The 25,551-nt window shown below is 43.1% G+C and overlaps 1 protein-coding gene across 1 annotated transcript; it reads right to left on the bottom strand.

The window, feature by feature from the left end:
• Positions 1-683: 683 nt before the first annotated feature.
• On the bottom strand, positions 684-17,290 carry LBH (LBH regulator of WNT signaling pathway). The gene is made up of 3 exons (XM_030557356.1): positions 17,070-17,290; positions 13,963-14,065; positions 684-3,395 (listed from the first exon to the last, which is right to left on the bottom strand). The coding sequence occupies exons 1-3, from the start codon at positions 17,093-17,095 to the stop codon at positions 3,195-3,197; spliced, it is 330 nt and encodes a 109-aa protein (XP_030413216.1). The 5' UTR covers positions 17,096-17,290; the 3' UTR covers positions 684-3,194.
• Between the last annotated feature and the right edge of the window lie 8,261 nt (positions 17,291-25,551).

The following is a 25,551-nucleotide window of genomic DNA, read 5'->3' as shown; positions in this document are numbered from 1 at the left end:
GTGTGTGTGTAGGGGGGACAGGACAGGACTGTAGTTGAGTGGTTAGGACACCACTATGCTAAAGTTAAAGTGGACCAGGATGACCACCTCCTCCTCTTCCTCGCTCCCACAAGAAACCACACACCCATTCATGGATAGCTAGGCATCTGCCTTCTCCTTGGCATCCATCTCTAAGGGGCAGGACTTGCACATGGGCATCTCCCATTGGTTAACTTAGACAGGGAGATCCTAGCATGCTGGCTTCTAGACTGTGCATCATGTTCTTAGGCTGTGTCTCCCCATTTGTTGGATTGGGAGCCTAGGTGCCCAATTTAGTTTTGTAGATTGCAGTGTTGTTCCTGGGATTTCCTAGGTGCTCAACTTGCACTTCAAGTCCCTTTGCAGATTCCCCCACCCATTGGTTCTTTGCAGAGGTGCAAGGCGATGAAGAGTCAGGCCCCTTGATTTCATTCTTTCAAGTGATTTACGTGCTAGCTCAGCAAGCCCCTTAAGAATAATTAAGTCTAAACATATGCTTAAATTACATCAGCTTTACTGGGACACATGCCATGCCAAAGTGCTTTGCATAATATGGCCTTGCTTTTAAAGTGAAAGGTTGCTTCCGGTACAGATTAAAGCTCTGGGAAATCTGAAATCCCAACCTGCTTTTCTGTAAGCAGAGTTTAAAAAAAGCCACCTAGTTGGAAAGCATTTTCAAACTTTATTTACAACTGTCACAGTGACAAAAAAGTAGTTTGAGAAAAAAGCTAGCTTCTCCCTGAGGCTCAAAAAGAATTACAGAAATAGAATGTACATCAGACAACAGGAGTTTTACTGGAGTGCTTTGTTCTTTATACATTTGACAAATAGAAATATACACAATACCTTAAAAAAAAGAGTATGCAGACAAGAATATACCAGTCTTTATGGCAGACATTTCTCCTCAACTCTGGAGGAGAAAGATTTCCATCCTTTTGCTACCCACAATCTCTATTAACAAGCCTCAACATGGTGGCACAGATTGAAGACTAGTACCAGTTTAAAACATTGAGACTGGCTGGTACACAGGTGTACAAGCTCATTCCATTAGACAGCAAGACTAGAACAGATGCTCAGATACAAACAGCTGGATCCATCAGTTTAAAAATGATATCACTAGATCATGATGAGAGGTCAGTGACGACAAAGCATCCATCAAACCTGGGAGTGAGTGCGAGACTGGTTCTTTGCTGCTAAGAAGATGGAAGAGACAAGCTGCATTCTACATTGCTACTAGCCAGAACAATGCAAGAAAGTCTGTCTCCAATCCCTCAGGTCTGTCTGAAATAGTAACAGAGCTGATAAGTTATTGCCATTATGTTTAAACCACAAGCAAGACAAAGACTAAAACAATTCTGCTGATATGTTAAAAGCAATCCCCCAACCCCCACCAGCGTTTAAACTACTCATGAGGTATTAGATACAAATATACACACACACACACAAAGTCCAAACAGATTTTTTTAACTGAACCAGTTATTAGCAGACAAGATGCACTGGGTTTTATCATAAGGTCTGGTTAAGGCCTTAACATGTGTCTTTCTTCCTTTAGTGTCTACAGACTTGTTTTACGGTGGAAACTACCAGCACTTTTTCTTAGACCTGTCAGCTCCTCAGATGCCTTAGGCCCCCCTGGGGCTTTTCCATAAAGTTGCTGGATTGCCACTTTCCATGAAAGTGGCAAGTCAACCTGCCTTGCAACCAGTTCCTCTTGTAGACAAAGGTTAGGTAGGACAGAGACAACACTCAGCACTGAACAAGTTGCATGGGATACCTTAGACCTTACAAACCATCTTACCCTTTATTAAACCCTACTACTGTGTTACAATCAGAAGCACATCTTCTTGCCCAGAAGACTCAAAACCCATGAAATACTGTCTGAAGAGAGGCATCATTTCCCTGCCCCCATGCTTATGCTTTCAAGTCAGCCATTTGATTTCAGACTGCCTCTTTGATTTCAGTTTTGGCAACATTCTTTGACTACGTGGCATGTGGGAACTTTCAATTTCATCCATTCTTAAGCAGATGATTTCTGCAAGCATCTTGGTCTGCCAGCATTTCTTGGAGCTTTGTTAAGCAAGGTCAGACACTTTCAACCACACTTCTCTAGTTACAAACTATAGAAATGATAAAACCCGAATCTAACAGTTCCCTGCAGATTCTCCCCATGCCCCTCTACTAAGCCAGTTTTGATCAGACGGTTGACCCAGCATGTTTGATATGGAAATCATGCAGCCCCAGAATCATCTAGAAGGCAGGTGGCCCCTTCACCTTGCAAGCTTTATGCACTGTAATGAGTTCTTACTACAGCAGTCTCAGCTAGCAGGAGAGAAATGTCCTAACCACTTCTAGAACAAGATCTCAGGTAGATTTAGACATTACATTAAATTTCTTTGTTACCTCCAGATAAATGAGGACCTTGCAGAATAGATGGAGAGTAACAGCAGAACACACTGACCCTACCAACTGAGCTGTTCAGCATTACAAGGTTTAAAAGCAGACAAAGAGAAGGCAAGAAAACGTCCTCCAGGCAAAGACTGGAAACAGGTTTGATAGTTAACGCAAGAAATCCATTACTCCTACATGCTTGTGTAACTTCAGGAGATGTACAACTGGGGAAAGACTACAAGCCCCTTTGTCTCTCTATGCCACCCAGCAATTATGTCAGCAGAGCATCCATTTGTGATATATCACCACGCATTTCCCCTCCATTCCAGATACATAAACAGAAGCCTATAAGAAAGGAAACAGATGAAGACTCTAGTCTCATGCTTTTGTAGCCAAAGGCAGTTCCTTGCTCAGCACTGCTTACATTTCTTTATTTCCACCCTCCCCACAACTCATTGAACAGCTTTGCTTGTTCACCATCCACCAAGGGTCTTGGAATTTCTCTGCTGCCTGAGTCTTAACAAAAAATAAAAAAAATAATAAGTCAGATAGTGATCTTGAGAACAGCAAACATTTTTCTCTGCATGACTTCCTTCTTCAGAAGGTCTGGAGAGTCTGTCACATCGAGGGCTTCAGTTCTCAATACAGAGAATACAAAAAAAACCTAAGATCTTGCAGGTGCAAAATTGAACTTGTATGTCTTTTTTCTTAAGAAAAAAAGACCTTCAGAACAGGTGTGGCTCTTCCCTCAAGACAATACAATCCCTTGTATTTTCTTCAGCTGCCATTTATTGCTCTTTGTTCTCTTTCTTTGCCTCTTCATGGTTTTCTTCCTCCTCCTCCTCCTCCTCCTCTTGGACGAGGAATTCCTCAGGTGGCCATCTCAGCTCCCCGCTCTCCACGTCCCCCTCTGTTGGCTCCACCACAATGGAAGGCAGGCGGTCCTTCAGCTTACAGTAACGGTCGAAGTCTGAGGGGTCAGGAAAAATCTGAAACAAAGAAGGAGTACCTCCATTAGAAAGAATATTTTAGTATTTTGATATTGGCTAGCAGCTTACAGAGCATCACAACTATCAAGAGCCAAATTTCAAGAGGTCTGGTTCCAAGGGACAGAGTTAATCATAAATGAAGTTCTGCAAGTTCAGGAGTTTTCAGGTTAGCTTCTCAGGAAAACTCATGAACCAGGCCGGGACCTGAAGCACCAGAATGCTGTCAAAAAATAAAATAAAAAAGTGGGTGGGGATAGCTGTCTGAAGGATTCCAAAACTGACAGGCTGCTAGAATAAAGTTCAAGATGGACATCTCTATGCTTTCAGACATATCAACTAAGCCTCCCAAACATTCACTGCTTACCACCAATGCTCATTTGCAGACAGAGTTAAAAATCTTGCTATGAGAATTTGATGTCTGCATTTCCTGCTTTTGGTAAGGCCAGAAATATTGTGAAAACAGGCTTGCTATTTTAGCTCTCCAGCTTCTTGGTCTTTTTGCCTCATGGGTTTGGACTGGCTATCTAAGACTGTTTTCTTGTTCTGAGTCAACAGAGAAAGTGGCTCTTTACATGGTTGCCTTTAAATTTCAGTCAGAGAACTATTCTAAAATTAGGAGACTGTATGCAGGAGTCAGGGGGATGAAATTTAAAGGCTAGAGTGCGGTGACATGCAAACGAGTAATAAACTATTCCTGAAAATGGTTATGGGTTTCTTTTCTTCAGATTTTCCTATAAGGCCAGTATTTTCTATTGCACTGAAAGTTCCTGAGATGCATTTCCCAGTCCTAAAGTGGATTTAGACTGCCTGCCATCTTCCATCTCGATGCCACCCTGTGATAGCCCCAGCAGACCACTTAAGCCCAAACACTGGTGCCATTTTGGTAGGATAATGCTGAAGATGGGAGAGCACCCGGATGGTTTTCTAGAGCAGACTACACTGTTAGTGCTAGATGTCAAGGCAGAAACTCAATCCAGGAAAAGCACCTTGCGTTTGTAGTAGTATATTGCAGGAGTACTTGTAGGTATGTGCCCTGGAATAAGAGACCAAATGCCACATTTACTGAACCTTCGAAGCAGGAGAGGCAAGAAAGTACTATTGCTTGTGAGCAATGCAGTGCAATTATTGTGGGTTACCGATGGACAGTCTTTAATAAACCCATTCACACAGACAAGAATTTGTAGTAGGGGAAAAAAGGGACAACTGCCAACTCGGATTATCCAGTGATAATTAAGCAATTAACCATTTATCAAAAATTCCTGTCCTGTTTTACAAGACTAAGCATTTATCTGGGTATCATTAAATATAAAACAAACAGTCTTCAAAATACGAGAAGGCAGTCACGACTGCTATTCCATTTTCCTGAAGCTTGCAAAGGAGACGAGTAGCTCCTCATTTAGACAGTAGTGCCTACATTTTCAGAAGCATCCACTAGTTTGGAATGCCTCATTTTTTGAGAGGCAAGGCCTGTTTGTTTTTTTTAAAAAGGCGCTGAGCACTTGCAGTTCCAGTTGTAGTAGCAGATGCTTAAGTCAGAAGCCTGAGGGGTTTCATGCGAGTTTGGGAACAGCCTTCCAGGAGGAGCAAACAACCTACCTAATTTTAAAATGGAGCTTGATACATTTATGAAAAGGATTATATGACGGTGTTGCCTGCAATGGAAGGAGACTGGACAAAATGATCCAACAAGTCCTCTTCCAGTCCTATGCTGGGCACCCACACCCAGTAGACGTTCTTGGAAAATTTGGCCTAACCTCTTCAACGGAGCTACTAGAGATATGCTGTAATATGGTAATCACTTAACCCCCTCTGCAGATCAGTTTTCATCGAGGGTTCTGTGATTCACTGCCAGGACTCAATAGCCAAAGGAAAGCGTAGTTCAGATGTACCTTTGAATACTCAGGGTTTCATAGGCTTTAGCACTGTTGTTCTTTAGATAATGGAAGACTTTTTGGGACCTAATCCCAAGTTCCTGCCAGTTTAGTAGCAGTTAAATGGCTACTAAAGAAGAGAGGGAGAGGAGAGACTAACTTGGGAGAAGATACTGCAGTAACAGCCTCAGTATGGCCATTAGAGACTCACAGTCAGGGATGGCTCAAAACAAAAAGCCACATTTCAGACAGGCAGCCTAGGCTAGTAGTAGGCAGCAAGGTGTCTAATTCTAGCTCTTCCACACTGCCCCAGGGCACCTTAGCCAGGTCCTGCAGCTGGACTGCTAGGAAGCTAAGAGGAAGATGGTATGGACAAGGCCTATGAATGCTGTGACATTAATATGAGTGTTACAGTTTGTGATACTTGCTATTACTCATTCCCAGAGCAAGCCATACAGTAACTGCATCTCATACAATTTAATGGCTTCAGCCAGGCCAATCCCAGACACCCAGTCCATTTCTTAAGAGCTGCAGACAGAACTGAACTTTCAGTATTAACTCCCCAGACTTAGGATACAGAGAACCTTGACACTGTATTGTTTAGAGGGCGGCAATGGAAAGAAAGCATATTATAGTATGGTATATATTCTGATAATGCCACTAAAATAGCCTACATTGTAGGAAAAAAGTTTAATTATTATACTGCTAACCTTTGGCTGCTATCATTTTAGCTGCACTAGGTCAAGTGGAGTAGTTTGAAAATAGACTGACAGATTGGTTCTCAGAAGCCAAGGACGTAGTCATTTCCTCACAAACAAATATCCCCAAACGTGGTGTTCAGCTTTATTTTTTTACTAGCACAATCTTATCTTGAACAGCTGCACGAGAGGCTGAACCCAAGGAGGTCAAGCTTTTTTTCCACTAAGTCATGTTTTTTAATCATAGAGGCAGCATAAAAAAAGGAGATGTTGCAATTACCCGTTCCAAGGGTGTGGACAGTTGATGGAAAAAAGTATATGAAGCCAGATTTCCTAGCATGTGACAGATAGCCTTGCTTGTTGCCCTTATTGTGGGAACCAAGGAAAAAGTTTGTCATAATAAGACTGTCATTTACATTCAGGGAACAGATCAGGCAAGTTACCCCATGGAATCTGACCACTAGCTACTCCAAAACAAGAGGCAGATTCCCAGTCACTATACAGAAGACACTAATCACTCCTTTACCCACCCTCCTCAGCCTGATTTCTCTGTATAATCTGAAATGCAGCATAGATGGAAATACCCTGAGGGACATCCCCCTCCAGAGCAAGAACTGGAAACAAAAAGGGAAATCTGCACCCACATAACCCACTGCAGGTTTTACATTGAGCTCATGGCACTCAAAATCCTGTCCTGGAATGCAGTGTGAATACTCATACAATGTAGATATTAAAGCTTGTAATTACATGCTTCACTAGAGTCTTGGCGTTAAAGCTCTAAGATCAGCATAGGACAGGAGCTTTTGGCACCTTCCAACAGCCAAGAACGCTACGGAAGAGCATTTATGATGGGCTAACTTTCCCCTGCCATCTACATATGACTGCATATAACGTTGAATATGTAATAACAGCAACTGCGGTCACTGAATCATAGCTTTAGAAGCCAAGGCCCGTCTCTAAGCTTTATGCGAAGAGCTCTGTGACACATCTTTGCAGGCTGCAGAGGGCAAGGAATAGGTTTGCTGCCCTAACTGACATGCAGCACACTTAGCCCGAATTTGAGAAGGCAGTGGTTGACAAGCTTTGCTCAGAGGTCTTCTGGCAATCCCATTCTGTTCCGCAGTAGATTCAGTTCCAGCTCAGGTACACGCAAACTTGAGTTCTCACCTTTCGCCTAGAAGGTGAACTGAAAGGTGATACCAGAAATTGAAGCCCCAAACGTCCCCATGCCAGGTGACCCAAAAGTGACTTCTAGATCGAGAGCTTGGCACTGAGAATGGAAAATATTTAACACCCCTAGAAAGGCAGATGGTGCCAGAGCCCTTTCCCAGTACCCCAGAGCAGAGGAGCTTTGCCATAATTAAACTAACCTTTGGCTGCTAGCTTCATGCAGGAGGATTGCAAGTAGCTGAGAAATGCTAATAAGGAAACCAGATACTACTGGACAGTGAGAGGAAGTGTACTTAACTGTACATGATGGGCTAATTATTGTCAATACAAAACGAGACAGCAGTAGCACGAACATCCTGCTTTTTGGAAGGGGGGATGGGAGATTTGGAAGGATCACAACATTAGATTCAGAGGACCGTATTCCAGTCAAAGTTACACTGCTGTAAATCCAGAGCAACATCCATTGACTTAAAGTTAACTTCAAATTGACACTGATGTAACAGATCTGATTCCAGCCCCGGGGTCTTTTCTTCCAGACACCCAGAAAATTGCTGTTAGTAAGAGTGCACTGGTGGGAGAATACAGCTCCCTCCAGATATGAAAGATATTCCCAAATGAAGCCAATTGCTGCCTTGGACAGAGCCCTACATGCCTAACCACTTAGGTCATTATATCAGTATTGACAAGTTCTAGGAAACTTATGTTCTGACACTGGTACTTTAGACTGGGTTCTCTGCTATGACAGTAGTACAGGATAACTCCCTGGATGCAGACTGATGGAATTCAAGGGTGCTTTAGCCTCTTTAGTGCCCAAAATGTACCCATATAGAGACAGCATACAGATACTACCATCCTTAGAAGTAGAACCGTGATACTAGAAGCCAGATGTTCTTGAAAAAGCCTTGAGACCAACTGCATCTCATTTCAGACCTGAATGGAGGGTTGTCAAGGGAAAAGTTAACAACCCACTCCCACCCCCAGAAGCAGAACACAATACCCCTCCAAGAGGCAGGATGAAAGTTCACATTAAAGGGAAAGATAATCCAGAGGGGCAGGTCAGTGGTAAGAAATGCCGGGGCACCAGTTACTACCATGATTACTCAGGGTAGCATAGATAAGCGCTCATACTGATGAAAAGTGGTAAGGAAAGTTCTGTTTGTGTGCAACGTTTCCAATCAGGATAACGGATCTTCTCTTGCAAAAGCTGCATAGGGGAGGGCAAGAAATTCTACATGGAGGTCTTGTGATCAGATGGTCCCTTTATCATCCTGGGTTTCAGTTTAATGCTGTTCCTTGGTTTACAATAAAGATAGTTATCTGTAGCCCTAATAATTCCATCTCCATCCTTTTTAGCTCTGATCACATTCATTAACATTTGAAGCACTATTGTGCTCCTAGGCTAAATGTTTAGACTGATCTATGCACTAGCCATGTGTCAGCACATGTCAGTGTAACTTCCTGAGCCACTGTCTGTACTGTGCACATCTGGATTTGAGTAACTGGTGAAGTTATTTCATCCAGGCTTTCATTTTGTACAGTGGAATCACTTGAGGACAGTTTTACACAGTGCATAGATGTCAGTTCCAATGCAGGACTGCCTCAGTACAGATACAGCCTTCCTTACTTAAGTTAATATAAAGGCATCTTACAAGATACAAGAGGTGAATATGAAGGCATTCTAAGTTCCCCATTAGCCATCAGGTTGGCAATACATGTGTCTTTGTCCATGGGTTACAACCTCATGTCTGAATCCTTACACATCTGGTTTCAGCAACATCAGTTCAATTCCATTGAAGTCAGTGGAGTTACTCTGGATTTACACTAGTGTTACAGATTGGCATGTGACTCCCTATATGGAATTAGTTAGCACCACCCAATATTGTCTTTTCCTATTGAAAATCAACTCTGCTCCAGCAGAACAAAAGAGGAACTGGCTTCATGGGCAGACGATGCTGCAAGAAGTCCTAGTCTCAATGAGGGGAGGAAACCTCCAAGTTTCTGTCACGTGCGTGAGGGTTACACATGTCAGACAGATCAGATCCCTAGCCAGTGCTAGGATCCCAGCATGAGAATACCATGACTTAGGATTTGAGCTTCCCAGGCCCACCAGAGCAGGGTGGGTGTGACTAAGCCAGCTCAGTCATTGCATGCCTACCCCATTCAGAAATCAGTCAGTCACCTGTCCAGGGCAGTTAGTCCACCGGAAAGAACTCTTGGCTCAGAGTTCAGCATACACTGCTTGCTCAGTACAGCTGCCTCAGGCATCAAGATGTTTTCACTGTGCTCAACCCCAGCTACCATTCCAAGAAATTAAGAGCGATTCAGGTCAAGGGACTGTTTTGACAACACTGCAGCAAAAATGATGAATTTAGTCTTGAGAGCCTTGTTCTCACCCACATCATTTGTACTGCTGTGGAATGACATTAGAAGAAGGGGAGCCGGCAGAGAGGTGGCTAGGTGTTTTCAGATAATAGGCCTCTCTTGGGGCAGCGGGGGGGGAGAAAGAGAGAGAGAGAACTAAGGGGTCACCATATATTAGCTCCAACTGGCTATAAAGAGACAGGACTTGCACAAGGCTGACAGACTGGAAATGAATGAAACTCTTCATGTGCACATTTGTCTCTGTAGGAGGGACATCTTGCTCCATCAGCTGCATTTGAATGAGTTACTGTGTTAATGTTCCCATAGGAATTATGGGACAGCCATTAGAGATCCAAAAATAGCTCTTCACTGCAGTCACCAGACCCAGTCTGACCTCATTTTTTCAGATATATTTTGTCCAGGCTTCCCATAGGATACACTTGTATTGTGCCAGACTCCTGCTCTGCTTTCCACCATCTGCTTCTATTTTGGCCCTTCAAACCTGGTGGCTGAGCCATCTTCCTGGGAGCTAGCAGGCAGCCTTGGTTGTAGGTACTGTATTAATAAAAGCTTTGTCCAACAAGGAAAGAGTTCTAAATGCATTAGCTTAAACTCTCCAAGATGGTCTATTGGTTGCATTTAAGTATAGTTCCATGTTAGCTATCATTAAAGCCAAATGAACAGAAAGTTGAGGGCTGAGATGTGTTTGTGTACATAAAATTGCAGACAAATTGAGAATTTAGGCCAATGTGAGTACAACAGCACATGCAAAGTAGGTACAGTATATAGACTTCTGCAAAAAGAATATGCTTGTCTCAACCTTCTGGAAGTCAAGCCTTCCTATTGCTACTTTAAGAGCAAACTTACCATGATATGTTCATTCTCCTAATATGCACTGGATCCATGAGCTACATGAGTTCAATTGTATAGCTAGACAGAAATGAGAGTCTGTTGCCAGGAGTAGGAAGACAGTGTTTTAAGTTTACAGAGCACAACAGCTGGTGGGGGACAGAGGCAGGAATCTTACAATAAATTTAGAAATCACTGGTTAATCTTTCCTGCAAAGTTCTGCTGAACTCCATGTTTACATTCTCTTAGCACAGAGCCTTTTATAGCTGGATATCCAGTCTGTTTTCCAGTGATCATGAGAGCATTTCAAAACAGAGCTGAGTACCAAATCTATGCTCATTACTTTAGGATGGAGGTTTTGATTTAAGGGCACTAAAATCTCGCAAGTTAATTGTAGAAAGCTCATGAACTAAGTGTCACCTTCTGAAGAATGCTCCCCTTCTAGGAGCAGGATCCAACTAGAGACCAGTTCAAATACCCATGGATCTGGAGACCCATGGTTAGATTTGAAATTCCATGTCAAACTCATCACCACCACAATCCAAAACTAAGTTGAACATTGGTACAGAAGAGTCATGCTGAAATTAAGGGACTGCCTGTCCACTGTCCAAGGAAATACTAACAAAGCAACCAAGTTCCAATTCTGGTTTTACAAGTCCTTGCCTCTTATGTCCAAGTGCTGTGGTTCTTGTAATTGGAATTCGACTCTGCAGGACAGGTAGACGATTTTGTAGCTTAGAACAATGTGGCTTGTATTGCAGGAGCATTCATGCTTCATTAGCCCTGTCCACTTGTAAAATACTAAGCTTGGGCACTCAATAGACTAGTGTACAATTTCTCATATAGAAAATCTTTCACAATCAGCAGAAGGGGTGGGTCAGCAGTGCCAGTCACAGAAAGCAGTGAACTAGTGGTTTTGTTTGCATCCCGTTAGGGGGGTTTCCTCTTTCATTCTCAGTGTTTGGTTTTACTTTAAACTGTACAAGCCAGTTTAATTTTCTATCGCTGTTCATATTTAGTAACCCATACCACAATACAGCAAACAGTTTCCATCCCAGTGCATTAGTTAGAGGACTACAGTCTAGACCTTCATTTCCCATTGTAGCCCAATTTACAGGCAACATAAACAAGTGTCCTTCTTTGTACGTTGTTCATATAACAATTTGCTTCTGAAGATTGCCACATGTGGCATGGGCCCTACTAAAAGGTGACCACCCACTTATTTCACTCCACCCAGCCATCCAAAGACTGTACGCTAACAGAGGGAGAAAGTAGCTTCTTACAGTCAACTAGGCAGTCAGGCCAAGCAAGCGTAGGCATCATAAGAAGCTTGCAGGTATTTGAATAGGACCAGACCACTACAGAGAAGCAAGAGCTCCAAGAACCAACAACACTTTGCAGATACAGTAATTTGCAATACTTAGTACTAAATGCAACTTGCAAACGTTAATGGAACTCCCAGCAACTTGAATGCTGCAACCAAGCAGTTTGCCCCCCAGTGTTAGGCTCTAAACAAACACATTTACTGCAGGTCTACACTACAAACTTGCATGGGCCGATGCAGCGCCGCTGATGAAGACACTCAAAGTTGACAGGAGATTGCTCTCCAGTCAGCTTAATGTCAACTCCATGAGAGGCAGTAGCTATGTCGATGGGAGAAGCTCTCCTGCTGAGACAGTCCTGTTTACATGGAAGTGAGGTCAGTATAAAGGACATCACTCAAGGGTGTGGTTTTTTTCACACCCTAGAACCACAGTTGTATTGAAGTAAGTGTGGAGTGGAGACCTGGTCCTAGTATCGTGAATGCTGGAAAAACCCAGCTCACACAATATAGTTAGGACAAGCAGGGAACTTAGATTCTGACTGGTTCTCCAAAATCTCCAGATCTGTCTGGACAGTTTAAGAGGAGCTTAGAGGAAGGAGTTATTGGCCTGACTGGACGCGGTGACCTATTAACACCATTACTGCAGTGGCTGGTTGTGTGCTGTCATGATGAAGCAGAGTTTGAGGACTCTTGAAGTATGCCCACTCTCTGGAAGCTCCAACCCACTCATGAGCCGTGAGCATCCTTACAACCTTTAGAGCCACTCAAACAGTTATTTCACATACAAACGTGTAACCAGAGGACAGCACGTGGAACCGGAGTTTTTTGGATCAAATACACCACATTTTTCCTGTCCAGAGGGTTGGTTTAGGTTGGATCTAACAGGTTGATGCACTCTTTACGTGAGAGCATTTAAGGCCCTTTTAAAGAGCTAGGCATGCAATGGTGCACCAATTTGCATGCATACTTAAAACCTACACATACAGTTGCTGTAATAGCATCTGCAAGTGGGAAGTTATTTTTATTATATACACACATATACATACACACACACACACACACACACACACAAATAAAAATAAAAACTGCCCTGTTATGCACAGATCTGGCATACACAAGCTCTCATATCAAACTTTAATAGTTAAGTCTCCCACAGGGTAGTTAAAGGGTGGAAATTGCCATTTGAGAGGACTGGGAAGGTACAATTACTCAAATGCTCATTCTTCACACATCTCAGGTGATGTAGAAAATAGACTGAGACAAGCATTGAAATGTTGGTCAATCAATACGCTAATATTAAAAGACGTACAACAGCTCTCCACACCCAGCAATATTGTATTAATAGCCCATATATCAGAGCCAGTCCCTCGAGTCGGTTGAAAGTTTTATCAAAAAGTTTTGCCTCTGAAGATGCTGCTTAAGCTGAACCAAAACATTTTTGCAAAATTGTATCAATCTTGATGAAACTTTGTTTTGAAAAAACATTGAAAAGTTTTCAGAAATGGTAAAACAGGATGTTGATCTTTTTGGAAAGAAAGTTTGTATTTTCCATAACAAAGTTCATTCTTTAAATTTGCTTTATTTTCAAAAAAAATTTAGAACCTTGTCATTTGGAGGGTGTTAAACCACCCCCCGCCACCCCCAAATACTTTACTATTTTAAGTTTTGCAATTTTTGTGGGATGGAAAAAAAATCCAGTTTCTAGCTAATTCCACTGATCAGTCATTTTATGCTATATCCTCCTACCAAAGGTTCTTCAAGTGCCAGGAGCTTATACCACTGAGTATTAAGATTAAGTTTTTGTGGGGAGAATGGGGAAATAGACTGTCTCATATGGCACATGGCAAACAGTTTAAAATAGCCTTATCTGCTCAGCATAAACAAAAGAATTATCTTAAAAGACTGAAGTGCCACAAACAACTCCTCCCATCTGCTCTAGACAGACTGCTTGTGGGCCAAGTTGCAGATCTGCCAAAAGAAACTCCAGGGTTAGATTGTCCACTAGGGCCAACTTCCCCTGGCATAGCCCCTCCCCAAGAATACTACATGATCAGATTTATGTAAAAAGGTACTTGGTTAATACAATCAGATATTAAGATAGAAATTAAATTTGACAAATTGCTCCTGCCAAGCAAACATTCTAGACCATTGACTTGTTCTCACTACAGCAAGATTTATTAGCTCAGATTATGGAAAGGTACATTAGGCTAGAAGTTTGCACCTAGCTTGGACAGTTCCATAGCTGACTATTATGTAGCCAGCCAACAATGCTATCCAGTCAACAGAAAGCTTACCTGATATGATAGGCCATCCTTGCGGGGGCTTAGCCCGATTTCATCCATAGATGTAGCACTCATCATCACCTCAGTCATTTCAGCTGATCTCAGATAATCAGGGCTGGAAACAAAGATAAAGATACTTTTTCAGCTCTCATGAAGCCATTCGATCACTGTTGTCCTTGAACAAGATTATGTGGTATCTAAAAACTAAAGCTTTATACTGCTGCAGAGCTAGTCACAGATAAGAAATGAAATGCTAAACCACTAAATCCTATTTCTGTTCTCCCTCCTCCCCATCCCCTTCTTTGAAGGGAATAAAAAATTATTCCCCTAAAGAATCAGTACACAGTATCATGCACCCAAAAAGTAGTTTGCAGGATCTCTCACTTTGAGCAATACAAGATTTCACCAAGACAGATTAAAGTTTAACTCCACTTCCTCCAACTTTACCCTCAAGTGTAGGTTAAAAACCCCCCACATCAAGCACTAGCACTTACCGTTTTTCCCCCTTACCTTTAAAAACTAATCAGTTTTAACTCCTACTGACTTATTTTACTACCTCAGGGATTTCCACACCAGTTGAGTAGGAGATATGCCAATTGCAGCGCTGCTTTTGCAGTCATAATGAAGTTTCCAGCTCGACAATTTGAGAAAGTGAAGTTGATTTTCACAGCTTGTAGTTCCTCTATTTTACTATGCTATTACTTAAGCCTATTTATAACTGCAGTACTTTGTATTTGCACACACAAGTCAACTCACATTTGTCACCAAAATATTGGCCATCTGTTGCATCTTGATACCACGAAGTGACTTAAGACAAGTTCACATTGCCCTCCCAATGCCACTCCATCTTACTGTGCATGAACCAGCACAATGAGGGCTTTCAAAAGAATCCCAAAGCACAAGATACAGATAACAGATATATAAAAAGATAAGCACAAAGGCTTTGTTTACAGTGGCAAAGTGAGACCGTATGATGCACCAGCTCTTATAAGTAGCAGCAGCGGAAGCTGTAGCATTAGAGTTGATGCATGTTTCATTAGGTCAGATGCCCTACTCAGGCATGACAACTTGTGGAGCCGCATCATTGTCAGTGTCACCTATCAAGTAACTGGCAGAGAGCTGGAAAAGAGTGTTCTTTTCCAAGCTCTCACTAAGTGGTACATCAAGAACCTTGCTGATAGATCTCTGCAAACTCCCTAGCCTAAGCTAAATAGTAGCTTGTGTACTTCCTGTCCTCTGCTGCAACATACCAGTCCTGGGAGTGAGAGAAGTTGCATAGAGCCATTTGTTTGATGAGCTGGAGCTCTCTATTTTCCAACTCTAGATGGGTTAAAAGGATACTAGTAGGTCAGCACAGGATTAGTAAAAACAAGAGTTTTTGCAAAAGCCAGTATCTACATGCATGTTTCTAGGACTGCCTTAAATTGTACTAAAAAAATCTGCTTGCAACCATTCCCCCCTCAAAAGCATTTGCAATCCAAACTATTGCATGAGCTACAGTGTCTATTTTCATTAAGGGAATCGAAATAAAGAAAGTGAACAAGATTGTTGTTGAAATGTAGTCAGATGTTTAGATCGCTCAGCTCTAACAATACAAGGGGAGGAATGCTGCTTAATCCAGTGTCCTTTTACAACTCCCAGAAGCAACATTAAGGATATTAAACAGGGTGATTTTTAATTTGGAAAGAAAGGTTGGAGGTGCAGCATAAATTCTAGTGTTAAACCTGAGCAACTCCTCTAGAATTCAGCCCAAATGGAAGATTAGCAAGAAAGTCATAAGCAACTGAAAAGAGAGGTTTTAGGACCTCAGCTTTAGCGGCCCCGTGGCTACCTGGCAACAGTAAGGTAAAGGTGACAAGCTCACCGAAGTTCTCAAGCAATCTGCTTTAGCATGTAGCTCTAATCCAGGGCTATTCGGATTTCAGTCCTCAGATGGACTTGCACCCTGATTGTTCAAAGGATGCACTTGAAAAGGCGTGTACAGGCAATAAGGGAGCTTGGCCCAGCCTGTGCCCACCCTTATATAGGTGTAAATCCAGAGGAACGGGCAGTGATGCCAATGGGCTAAATTGATCCCAGGAGTAACTGCTGAGTTCAGTTGCTTACTCGGATATAAGAGCACAGTCTGGCCTTCTGAATTTATTGGGGGTAAGAGTGGAAGAAGGATGCAGGGCAACGAGAAGGCTGCTACGCCGTCTCCCTGGGGAAGGAAACGGGGGTTAGGATGAGCAGCTGCAGCGAGCTGTTTGCCTTGTCAGTTTCCCCAGCTGACCTGACCGCCTCTGCCTTGGCTGGTGGTCCCAGCCCCTGACGTTACCCAGGCTCAGCGCAAGAAGGATGGTAACCGCGTGCGGGACTGCAAGCCGCCCAGCAAGTTCCAGCTGCTCGGCAAACACAAACCCGAAAGTATTTCCGCCTGCCTTCCCCGGCATGATCCCTGCAGAGTCCTGCCCGTTCTCTTCTCCCGAGCCAGGGAGAGGATAAAGAGGCGCTTGCGAGTCACCCCAAGGGGGGGTGGAGGATGGAATAGGTGAAAGGATGGGACACTGCAGCCACTATAGCATAAGATCAACGGCAGCCAGATCGCTTCTGAAACACCCCTTCCCCTCCAACTCCCCAGCGGGGCTCAGGCCACTGCTGGCGCCTGTTGCGGCTTCCCCAGGACAGCCTCACAGACTCCCGAGGTGAATAAAACCCCTCTCTCCGGCACAAGGCTTTGCAGCCCTGGCAGCAGCTCACGCATCCACTCTCAAGTGGGCTTCCGAACCAGCCCACCCGCCCCTCAAGCACGATCGCCAGGCCCCCCTAGATTTTCGTAACTGGGGCGGACAGGTGAAGATCTGGGCACGTTTTCTAGCAAACCTCCCCCAGCCTTTCTGCACGCTTTACTGCAGCCTCCACGCTCACTTCCTTTGTTTCCATTCCCTCACACCTCCCCCCTCTCCCGTCACAACCTTGACTGTGACTTCTGCCTGCAAAGCCATTGCATGACAAATATCCCTCTCTCCCAAAAGCATCATCCTCCCTCCCCTTCAAAAGTTACCCCGGGCACAGCCAAAGCCTTAGCCAGCTCCTAACCCGCCAACCACCCCCGGGGAACCCGCCAAGAGGGTACTCACCAGTGAATGGGGAAAAATACAGACATGAAGTCCTACCACAAAGGCTGACAAGCGTCTTTGGGATGCAAAAACAGGGAGCGCGTAGCAAACGGGCCCAGCGACTTTCCTTGAGAGCAGTGCGAGATGGCCAGGGGCACAGCAGCCCAGCGGGGAGGCTACGCGCTGATCGGCTTTTGACCCAAAAGACACACTACCAGCTGCCACTACAGCGCTAAACCGCACCAGCGCCTCGGGAAGGCGCTTATATAGAGAAAGGGGCGTGGCTTTCCTTAGAGTGCCCGCCCCTCCCATGGATGACGTCACCAAAATCATGAATGGTTTCGTGCTTCCAGCCAGCGGCGAGCAGCAGCTCTGGGAGCCGGGCTGGCGAGCGCTGATTGGCCGCAGCTGGGCTTCTCTGCCATGGCGTCATCGGGGTTCGGGCTGCTGCAAGTTGTTACCCAGCCCAGCTCTCGCTCCGGGCGCGACCGAGCCCCTCTCGCCTGGGCTGCGTTTCCAAGCGGGCGGTGGGTGTTCGGGTGTGAAACCGTGCCGCTCTCGCGGTGCACGCTTTGCACAGAAATGAGAGATCGGGGCGGCTCCGTATTTGGTAAGTGCTCTGGTAGTGAGTCCGCTCGAGACGTTTACACGCTCACTCCTTTTTTTAAATCCCATTCATTGAAACTTTGACTGGCAGCACAGGCCCACGAGCTAGTCAAGCACAGCTTCCTTATCTCTATCATATCTATCCGCCCAGCTCTCCACCAGACTGAGCTGTTAGTACCAATCACAGCAGCCACTCCTCCCCCTTTCAGATTTCTGCCTTACTCCCCTGTTTTCTTTACCTTGCTGCCTCCAAGTGTACGCTGAAGAGAAGAGAGCACTATTGGTTTCTATTCTGGGCTGCCTAATCAGGATAGGAGCAAGGTTTAAAATAATCCATGGGAAGGTGGGAGGAGGAAGAGCTGCAGGATCACAAGTTGCCTTGCTGATGTTTTGTTTTTTCACCCTTGCTGTTTTTGTTTATCTTATTTTTAATGCGTTATGCTTCTTTGTTGGAGGAAGGAATATTTTCTGGTGCTGGGTTTTTTCCACTCGACGTCAGTGGCACTCCCTCACTCACAAAGGTTAGGCCAGACTCCGCTCTCAGTTACCTGGGTATAAATCCACAGATGCTAATAGAGTTACTCTGCATTTACACCAGTGGGCTGAGAGTAGTATCTGCTCACTAGTTTCCAGTAACAATGATTGTTTTTAGGTAAAAGAAGTAACACAAGCCTATGGTAGGGCTGGCACTCTGTCCTTAACACCTCATCTCACTTTAGGTGAAATTTACCTGCAAACAGAGGGCCATCATATTGCCTGTGCAACACTTAATCTCCCTCGAACCATAAATGGGGGAATTAAATGGGATTGAAGTGGCTTTACACAGGGGTGAATTTTACCCCCAGTGCCTAGACACCACTATTTACCTTATGTAAAACTACATGTTGCTGGAGACATCTGGGATGCTTAGGCAAATTGGAAATACTATGTGAGCCCTAACTTTGAATTTCCTTGCCGCTTTCAGGTTAAGTTAGAGAGATGCTGACATTGATCCATTGGGTTTCTCCCAGCTCCATTGACATTGCCTTCCCCATACCTCCCAAAAAGAGAGAGAGAGAGAGAAACCACTCTAACTGATCTCTCAAATCCTGTTGGGGAGGATTCTCTTGTTGGTGGATTACCTACAAGATAGACAGGGTATGCATGAGTGTCTGCTGCAGGCAAAGATTGATTTGTGAAACTTTTAACAGGAGGGCGTTGAGCAGGAAACCACACGATGATCTCAAAGCTCCCAAATGAGGCAAATAATGCCAAGCCATATTTAACAAACAAGAATACAACCACAGCAAAATACAGGAGGAGGGGGAAAATACATTGCTTGCCTGGGAAAATTATAGAACCATTAGAACAAGGTAACAGATAATTTAGGTGAACAGGTAAATTTCCCCAACTTTCCTCTTAAAATTAAATCACTGAGGATGAAAATCATCCCTGGGCAGAGTGCCCCAAAAGGCCTGTGTGCCTTAAAAATTTAATTTAAACCCTAAATTGTGTGCATAAACTAATCCCACACTACAAATCTTTAGGAAATAGCTGAGCAAAAATAAATCACAAGGGATACAGAGTAGCAGCTACTATATGGGTCAAATCAGACGTAGATGCCTGCAAAGTACTACCATCAGTCATTGGTCAGGTTGGGCTGCTGAGTCTACTGACTTACGCAACACGTTTTTACTGTTACCCTCCCTTCCTATCTTCCATCTCCCTGTCCATCTGCTTCAGGCTTTTTTATGTCTTCTTGTAATCCTGGAGCTCACAGCCTAGGGCAAGGACTGTCTTTATTTTACCTACTTGTACAACACCTAGCACTCGACTCTGATCCTCGAGTTGGTGCATTATTTGTATTATGGTAGCAACTAAGAAAGAAAGACAAAAAGAAAGTTGGTTCTTAAGCAGCACTCACAAATATCACCTATGGAACTGTTTTACCTGCAACAGGCACCCAAATACTGTGCTGAAAACACCAGCGTGGTATAAATCATCAGATAGGCAGCCAGCTTTGTGCCAGCAAAATGGGTAATTGTGCGTATAAATATGAATGGTGCTTGTAGTAGTTACCGATATTGCTCCTTCAGATACATGTTATGCAGGAAAAAACAGCTGCTCATTGTCATAAACAGATAGTTAAGAGTTAATGTCTCTTTTACCTGTAAAGGGTTAACAAACAGGGAACCAAACACCTAACCAGGGAACCAATCAGAAGACAAGATACTTTCAAATCTCGGTGGAGGGAAGCCTTTGTTTGTGTTTTTTGGGTTTGGCTTTGTTCTCTCTGGGTCCTGGAAGGGACTAGACGTGCAACCAGGTTTCTTGCCAATCTCCCTGCTACAGTCTCTTATATATTCAGAATAGTGAGTATTAAGTAGAACAGGCGGTTATAGTCTTTTGGTTATTTTCTATATTTGCAAATGTGTATCTGGCTGATAGAGTTCTAATGTGTATTTGGCTGGAAGTATTTTAAATTGTATTTCTGCTGGAGGAGACTTTTTCTCCAGTTTCTATATGCTGACAGACCCTGTAACTTTTACCATCTAAATTGCAGAGATAACTTTTACTTTTTTTCTTTCTTTTTATTAAAAGTTTTGCTTTTTAAGACCTGTTTGATTTTTTTCCCCTTGTTGAGGCTCAAGGGAATTGAGTCTGTACTTAACAGGGAAGGAGAAGGGAGGGGGAGAGAAGGGGGGGAACTACCCTGATTTCTCTGTATTGTGATTCAAGGAGTTTGAATCACAGTGATCTCCTAGCGTACCCAGGGCGGGAAAGATCTGGGAGGAAGAAAGGAGAAGGGGAGGGAAATGGTATATTCCCTTGTGTTGTAAGACTCAAGGAATTTGGGTCTTGGAGTCCCCAGGGAAAGTTTTTGGGGGAACCAGAGTGCCCCAAAACACTATATATTTTTGGGTGGTGGCAGTGTATCAGATCTAAGCTGGTAATTAAGCTTAGAGGAATTCATGATGGTACCCCAATATTTTTGGACTCTAAGGTTCAGATTGGGGAAATATACTATGACACTCATACAAAAGCTGAAGTGGGTATGTGTTAAACTCTAATCTTTGAAAGCTGGGTTTAAAACCAAATGTTGCCCCACCCATTCAACCCCAAAACCATAGGGGTGTGTGTGTTGTCCACTGAGCCTGTTGGACAGCTGAATCGCCTAGTTTAATATTATATAATGAGGAGGTGGTCTTTTTGCATCAGGAGCCATCAGTCTCTCCTTTGTGCCAGGTTAAAGTAAATCACAAGGAACTGATCAAACCATCCCAAACAGATTTAAGTTCCAGTGGTGAAAAAAGGGTAGCACTAGGCTTAACTTGATTAAATGGGATTTAAGCAGTGCATAGGCCTCATGCTGCCTATCTCCACACATGTTAATTTCACCCTGAAGTGAATATAATCAGTTTAACCTCCATCACCACCCCCAGAACACATGGGCACCAGTGAAGGCCAGCAATAGGAATCTGACTGATTTCATGAACAATGAATAAGACTTTGGTCCTTGTTTGTTTCTTAAATGTTGGAGCCGGTGAGCTGAGCAGCTCCTAACCAAATAGTCTGATAGACAGATGCAATTCTATAGTCACTGACTTTGTTCACCCAGGACCCAATCCTGTGAGATTCTAAGGGCCAGATTTTTAAAGGCAATAGGTACATAAAGATTCAGGGAGGTGACCTAGTGGGATTTTCAAAAGTACTGAGGTGACTACAATAAGAGTTAGGTGCCTAGGTGCTTTAGAAAATCCCATTGGGTGCCTGACTCTTTAGGCATCTAAATACTTCTAAAAATCAGGCCCTAACTGCCCTGATCTCCCCTTGCATCCAGCAGGAGTTGAGAACTCTCCATATCTCTTCAGATGGGGCCCTTTCTCAGTTGCCTCTAATGGATTGTCAGAAATTTCTCCCTGCCCCCCTCATGCACACATGTAGAGTCTAGTTTTGTCCATTTGTATGGAGTTGTCCATACTTAACAAAAGAAGAAAGGAAAAAAAGAAGAAAAAGAGAGTGTCCCATTTAAACCAGACACACAATTTTCTGTATCAAAAATGCTTCTTTAGTTAGCAGCACTTCAATTCTATGGCTTCCCCCTAATCCTTTTGGGCCTCGCTCCCATGACGGCATCTGATTGAGGTCTTTTGTTCTTGATTTCTCAAGTACCAAGCTGACTGAGGGCTGTTTTGTGATTAATCTGACTGATTGACTCTAGACAGAGGACAAGGCTGGAACAAACAATTCAATCCAGCCCTGACTTTTTAGAAAGCAGTTTCTCTTCTCACTGGCTTGGTTTTTTGTTGCTTTTTTTTTTTTTTTTTAAAGCAGAGCAGAGAACCCCAGGGTTTAAATCAGATTAGACTTGGCCTGTTCCACCCCATAGGTACAGGGATCTTTAGGTAGTATTTAGTTCTAAGGAGGTAGCCAGGGGCTGGATCTAAGAAAGCATACACCATTAAAGATATATTTGTGTTGCTTGATGAAAACAGATACCTAAAAGTTCATGTCAACACGTGAAGTTATTCAGGAATAGCCACTACACATTAAATTCACACCCTACCTTAATCTGCGTAAATTTCCAACTGTAGATAAGCCCTTGCACTGACACCAACAGGAGTTTTGTCTGAGTAAAGAGTGAATAAATGCTGAGTACTGACTTCGGGATTTGGGCCCATATACTCAGTAGATAGAAAAATCCTGCATAGATTTTAAAAGCCATATATGTCCTTAGGGTTGCTCTACATGGAACCTCTCAGGAAAATGAATCCAAATTAACTAATGGTGTGAATTTAAAGCAAATTCATTAAACCTCTGTGTGAACACTCTCATGCTGCATTGAAGTGGCCTACCTTCAGTTTAGTTTTAATTCACTTGAATTAAACTAAACCATATTAAGGCCTCTGTAATTCTGAATGAAAGTTAAAGTGAATTAAACTAATTCCACAATAACTCCCTGTGCAGACAAGCCCTAACACATCAATTAAAAAAAAAAGGCCTTTAACCCTTCCATTGCTCAGTAATTTCCTCACTTTTTATTACATCCTTGAATGTCATTCTCCTCCCACTTACACTAGTGGGAAATAGGAGGCACTGCAGTGAATCCCATGCAATTGCACAGGAGTAAAATAGTATTCAGGGAGAGAAGAACCAGGCTCAAAGAATTTTGATTTAAATGAAAATGAGAACTAAACACATTCCACCTCCCATGTCCCAGTGATGAACACAGGATGCACCTTAAAAGTTCCATGCTTTGACTTTGGTGGAGAGGCAGTTCAAGTAAAGGGAGCCTGACATAGAAACATTCAGTTCTTTATTTTTTGTCTAATGGGCTCCCCAGATTCCTTCATCTCATTGTTGCATTTCTTAAACTCACAGGGCCAGATCCTTAGCCAGTGTAAATCAATGCAGCTCAAATCCTCAGTCATGTAAATTGATTTTTAATGTAACTGTTGATTTATACCAGTTGAAGCTCTAGTCCCTATTGTTGCTGATTGATAAAATTAAATTAAATTATCAAATCTTTACAATATTTTGTTTTTCAGGAGAATATAATGCAACAAGACACAAGCAAATACATACCTGTGATGTTACAAATCAGTAACAATCAGCCAATAAGAGGATCACAAGAAACATGCCAGAAAACAAATGGCTAATGGTATTCCTGTGTAGAGCATTTGCAGGTAACTAGAGCGGAGAAATAAAAGGGGCCGGGTCAGGTAGTTTATTCAGACTTCACATTTTGGATTTGTTAAAATAAGATCCAAAACTTTATCATACCTTATATTAATCCAAGTATTTTCATGACATTTACTGTTAAAATGTTAATGGAAATAGGTTAAATCCAAAAAGTCTTTCTCCTATTGCAGCAATATGCAAGTCCCTGGTAGCCAGAAAGTGCATTGACCAGGAAATGACAAATGATCATAATGAATATATTACTGGGCACTCAAACATTAATGCTGAGGCTGCAAATGCTTTATGAAGGTACAATTCACAAGCTCCAATTTAGAGATGGGGTGAACAAGACCCAGAGGGCTCACCAGACTTGGGAATGGAACTTGGCATTCCTGTCTCCCAGTCAGGGTTCCAAATACTGCAGGAAAAATTTCTTAGTGAAAAAATAAACCCTTCAGTGGAGTTTAGAAACAAAATCATGGAAATATTGCTCTGGATCTTTTGTTCAAAGTTATTTTAAAAAATTTAAATTTGAGGCCAGATTTGACTTGCCAATGTCCTTCTAAATAGTTGAATTGAGGCCACGGAAAGAGGCCACATCAGGGCTGGGATTAGAACTCAAGGGGAGTTCCTAAATCCCACTCTTGTGTTCAGACTGTAAGATCCTCTCTGATCAGACTGTGGATCATCTGCTTCTCTTTTACTCATCTCCCTAGTATCATGGGAGAAAATAACCATAACCCTGTCATGCAAGTTGCAGCTGGCACTTAATAATCGTGCTATATTCTTTCTTCAGTCTCAGCACATCAGAATATTCATGGTTTGCTCTACCTGAGTTTGCCCCAAGGCAAATGTTCCTCTTCTTGTAAAGCTCCTCAACTGCAGAGTGCATCAAGCTATATCTTTCACTGGAAAAGGGGTCTTGTGACTTGATTTCATGGTGACTTCCAGATTTTGCCTGAGTTTCACTGCAGCCTGTAGAAACTTAAAAGAAGATCAATGTTTGAACATCCTTGTTGCATTTCAGCCAGTGATCATGTGGGAACAGAATGAAAATGTGGATAGAGAGAGTGTTATTTCATGGCCCGGGTGAGGAAGAAGGCAAGGAATGTAATTCTGGCAAACCAGAGTGCCTTGGTGCTATTTGGTGGCAGCACCTATAGTACCTAGAGATGCTACCAAGGGGACAGAAATAAGCCACTTTTGTAACCAACCCTTTTGCATTGTTTTACACCAGTAAGTGAAGAATACAAGGCTGGAGGCTGATTCTGTAGCCCTTGCACATGTGATTAGTACCACTGGTTCTGCAAACCAATAAAGTCCCATACAACAAAACCCTCATTCAGCGAATCACTTAATCAACGTAATGTTGAAAGTTAGACATATGTAGAAGTCATGAGGCCATACATACCACAGCAATAGTTGCTATATGAAACGCAAGAGAGATGATGGATAGATATATGTGCAGGATCAGGCCCCTCATCTTGAAACCTAAAATAACCCTGTGCTATTCAATTTTTTAAATTGATTTTTCTTTTGTTCCATCTTGATTGTCAAACAAGTTTAAACATGTTCGTTTTGTTCCCTGTGGGAAGCTCTAGCCCCTCCAGTGTTTCAAAGAGAGCTGAAACCAAACACGGCTCTTTTGATTTGTTCCCTTGCAAGTACCAGACCATTACCGAGAAAGTCAGCAGCACAGATCCCCAGCAAGGCTGTGTGTTACTTACCTGCTGCTTTCAGACCCAGCGGAGGAGGCATAAGAGAAACACATGGATTTATTTTCTACACTATAAAATAACTGTTGCTTGGGGGTTTATTGATTTCTTGGAGGCCAAGAAGTGGTGGATTGAAACACGAAGAGTCTGATTCCCGGTTGCCTGGAAAATACTCTGGTCATCTGCACCAGCACACTGGGAAGGCACAGGGCTACATCAGAATGACAGCATTTCACACCCACCTTCCACTAGTGCAAATGATGACACACAGTGCGAGAATCAGGCCTGGAGCACAAGGAATATTACACACTCTTTGACTGGGAATTTGTATACTCATACTTACAGTTAACTCAATATATACTATCCACCTACATTTGTGTGTGTATGTGTCCTCCCTCAATGAGTATGTGTCACCAGGCTTGCTCAAGCATGCATCATCACATCACTTTTCAGTGTGTTTAAGTATATCTACGCAGGCTACATTGCTGACATATCTAGACTGTGGGATTGCATCACTCTCT

This window comes from Gopherus evgoodei, chromosome 3, assembly GCF_007399415.2.
Source record: "Gopherus evgoodei ecotype Sinaloan lineage chromosome 3, rGopEvg1_v1.p, whole genome shotgun sequence".
In the NCBI taxonomy this organism is placed as follows: Eukaryota; Metazoa; Chordata; order Testudines; family Testudinidae; genus Gopherus; species Gopherus evgoodei.
The sequence above is the reverse complement of the archived record's forward strand: the minus strand, read 5'-3'. Positions and strand labels throughout refer to the sequence as shown.

What these genes read in the sequence shown, in the direction of transcription:
- LBH (XM_030557356.1), bottom strand. Translation starts at nt 17,095, where the DNA reads ATGTCTGTATTTTTCCCCATTCACTG. An exon ending in GTATTTTTCCCCATTCACTG is followed by an intron (nt 14,066 to 17,069) that starts GTGAGTACCCTC and finishes CTTTGTTTCCAG; the next exon opens with CCCTGATTATCTGAGATCAG. An exon ending in AGGATGGCCTATCATATCAG is followed by an intron (nt 3,396 to 13,962) that starts GTAAGCTTTCTG and finishes TCTTTGTTTCAG; the next exon opens with ATTTTTCCTGACCCCTCAGA.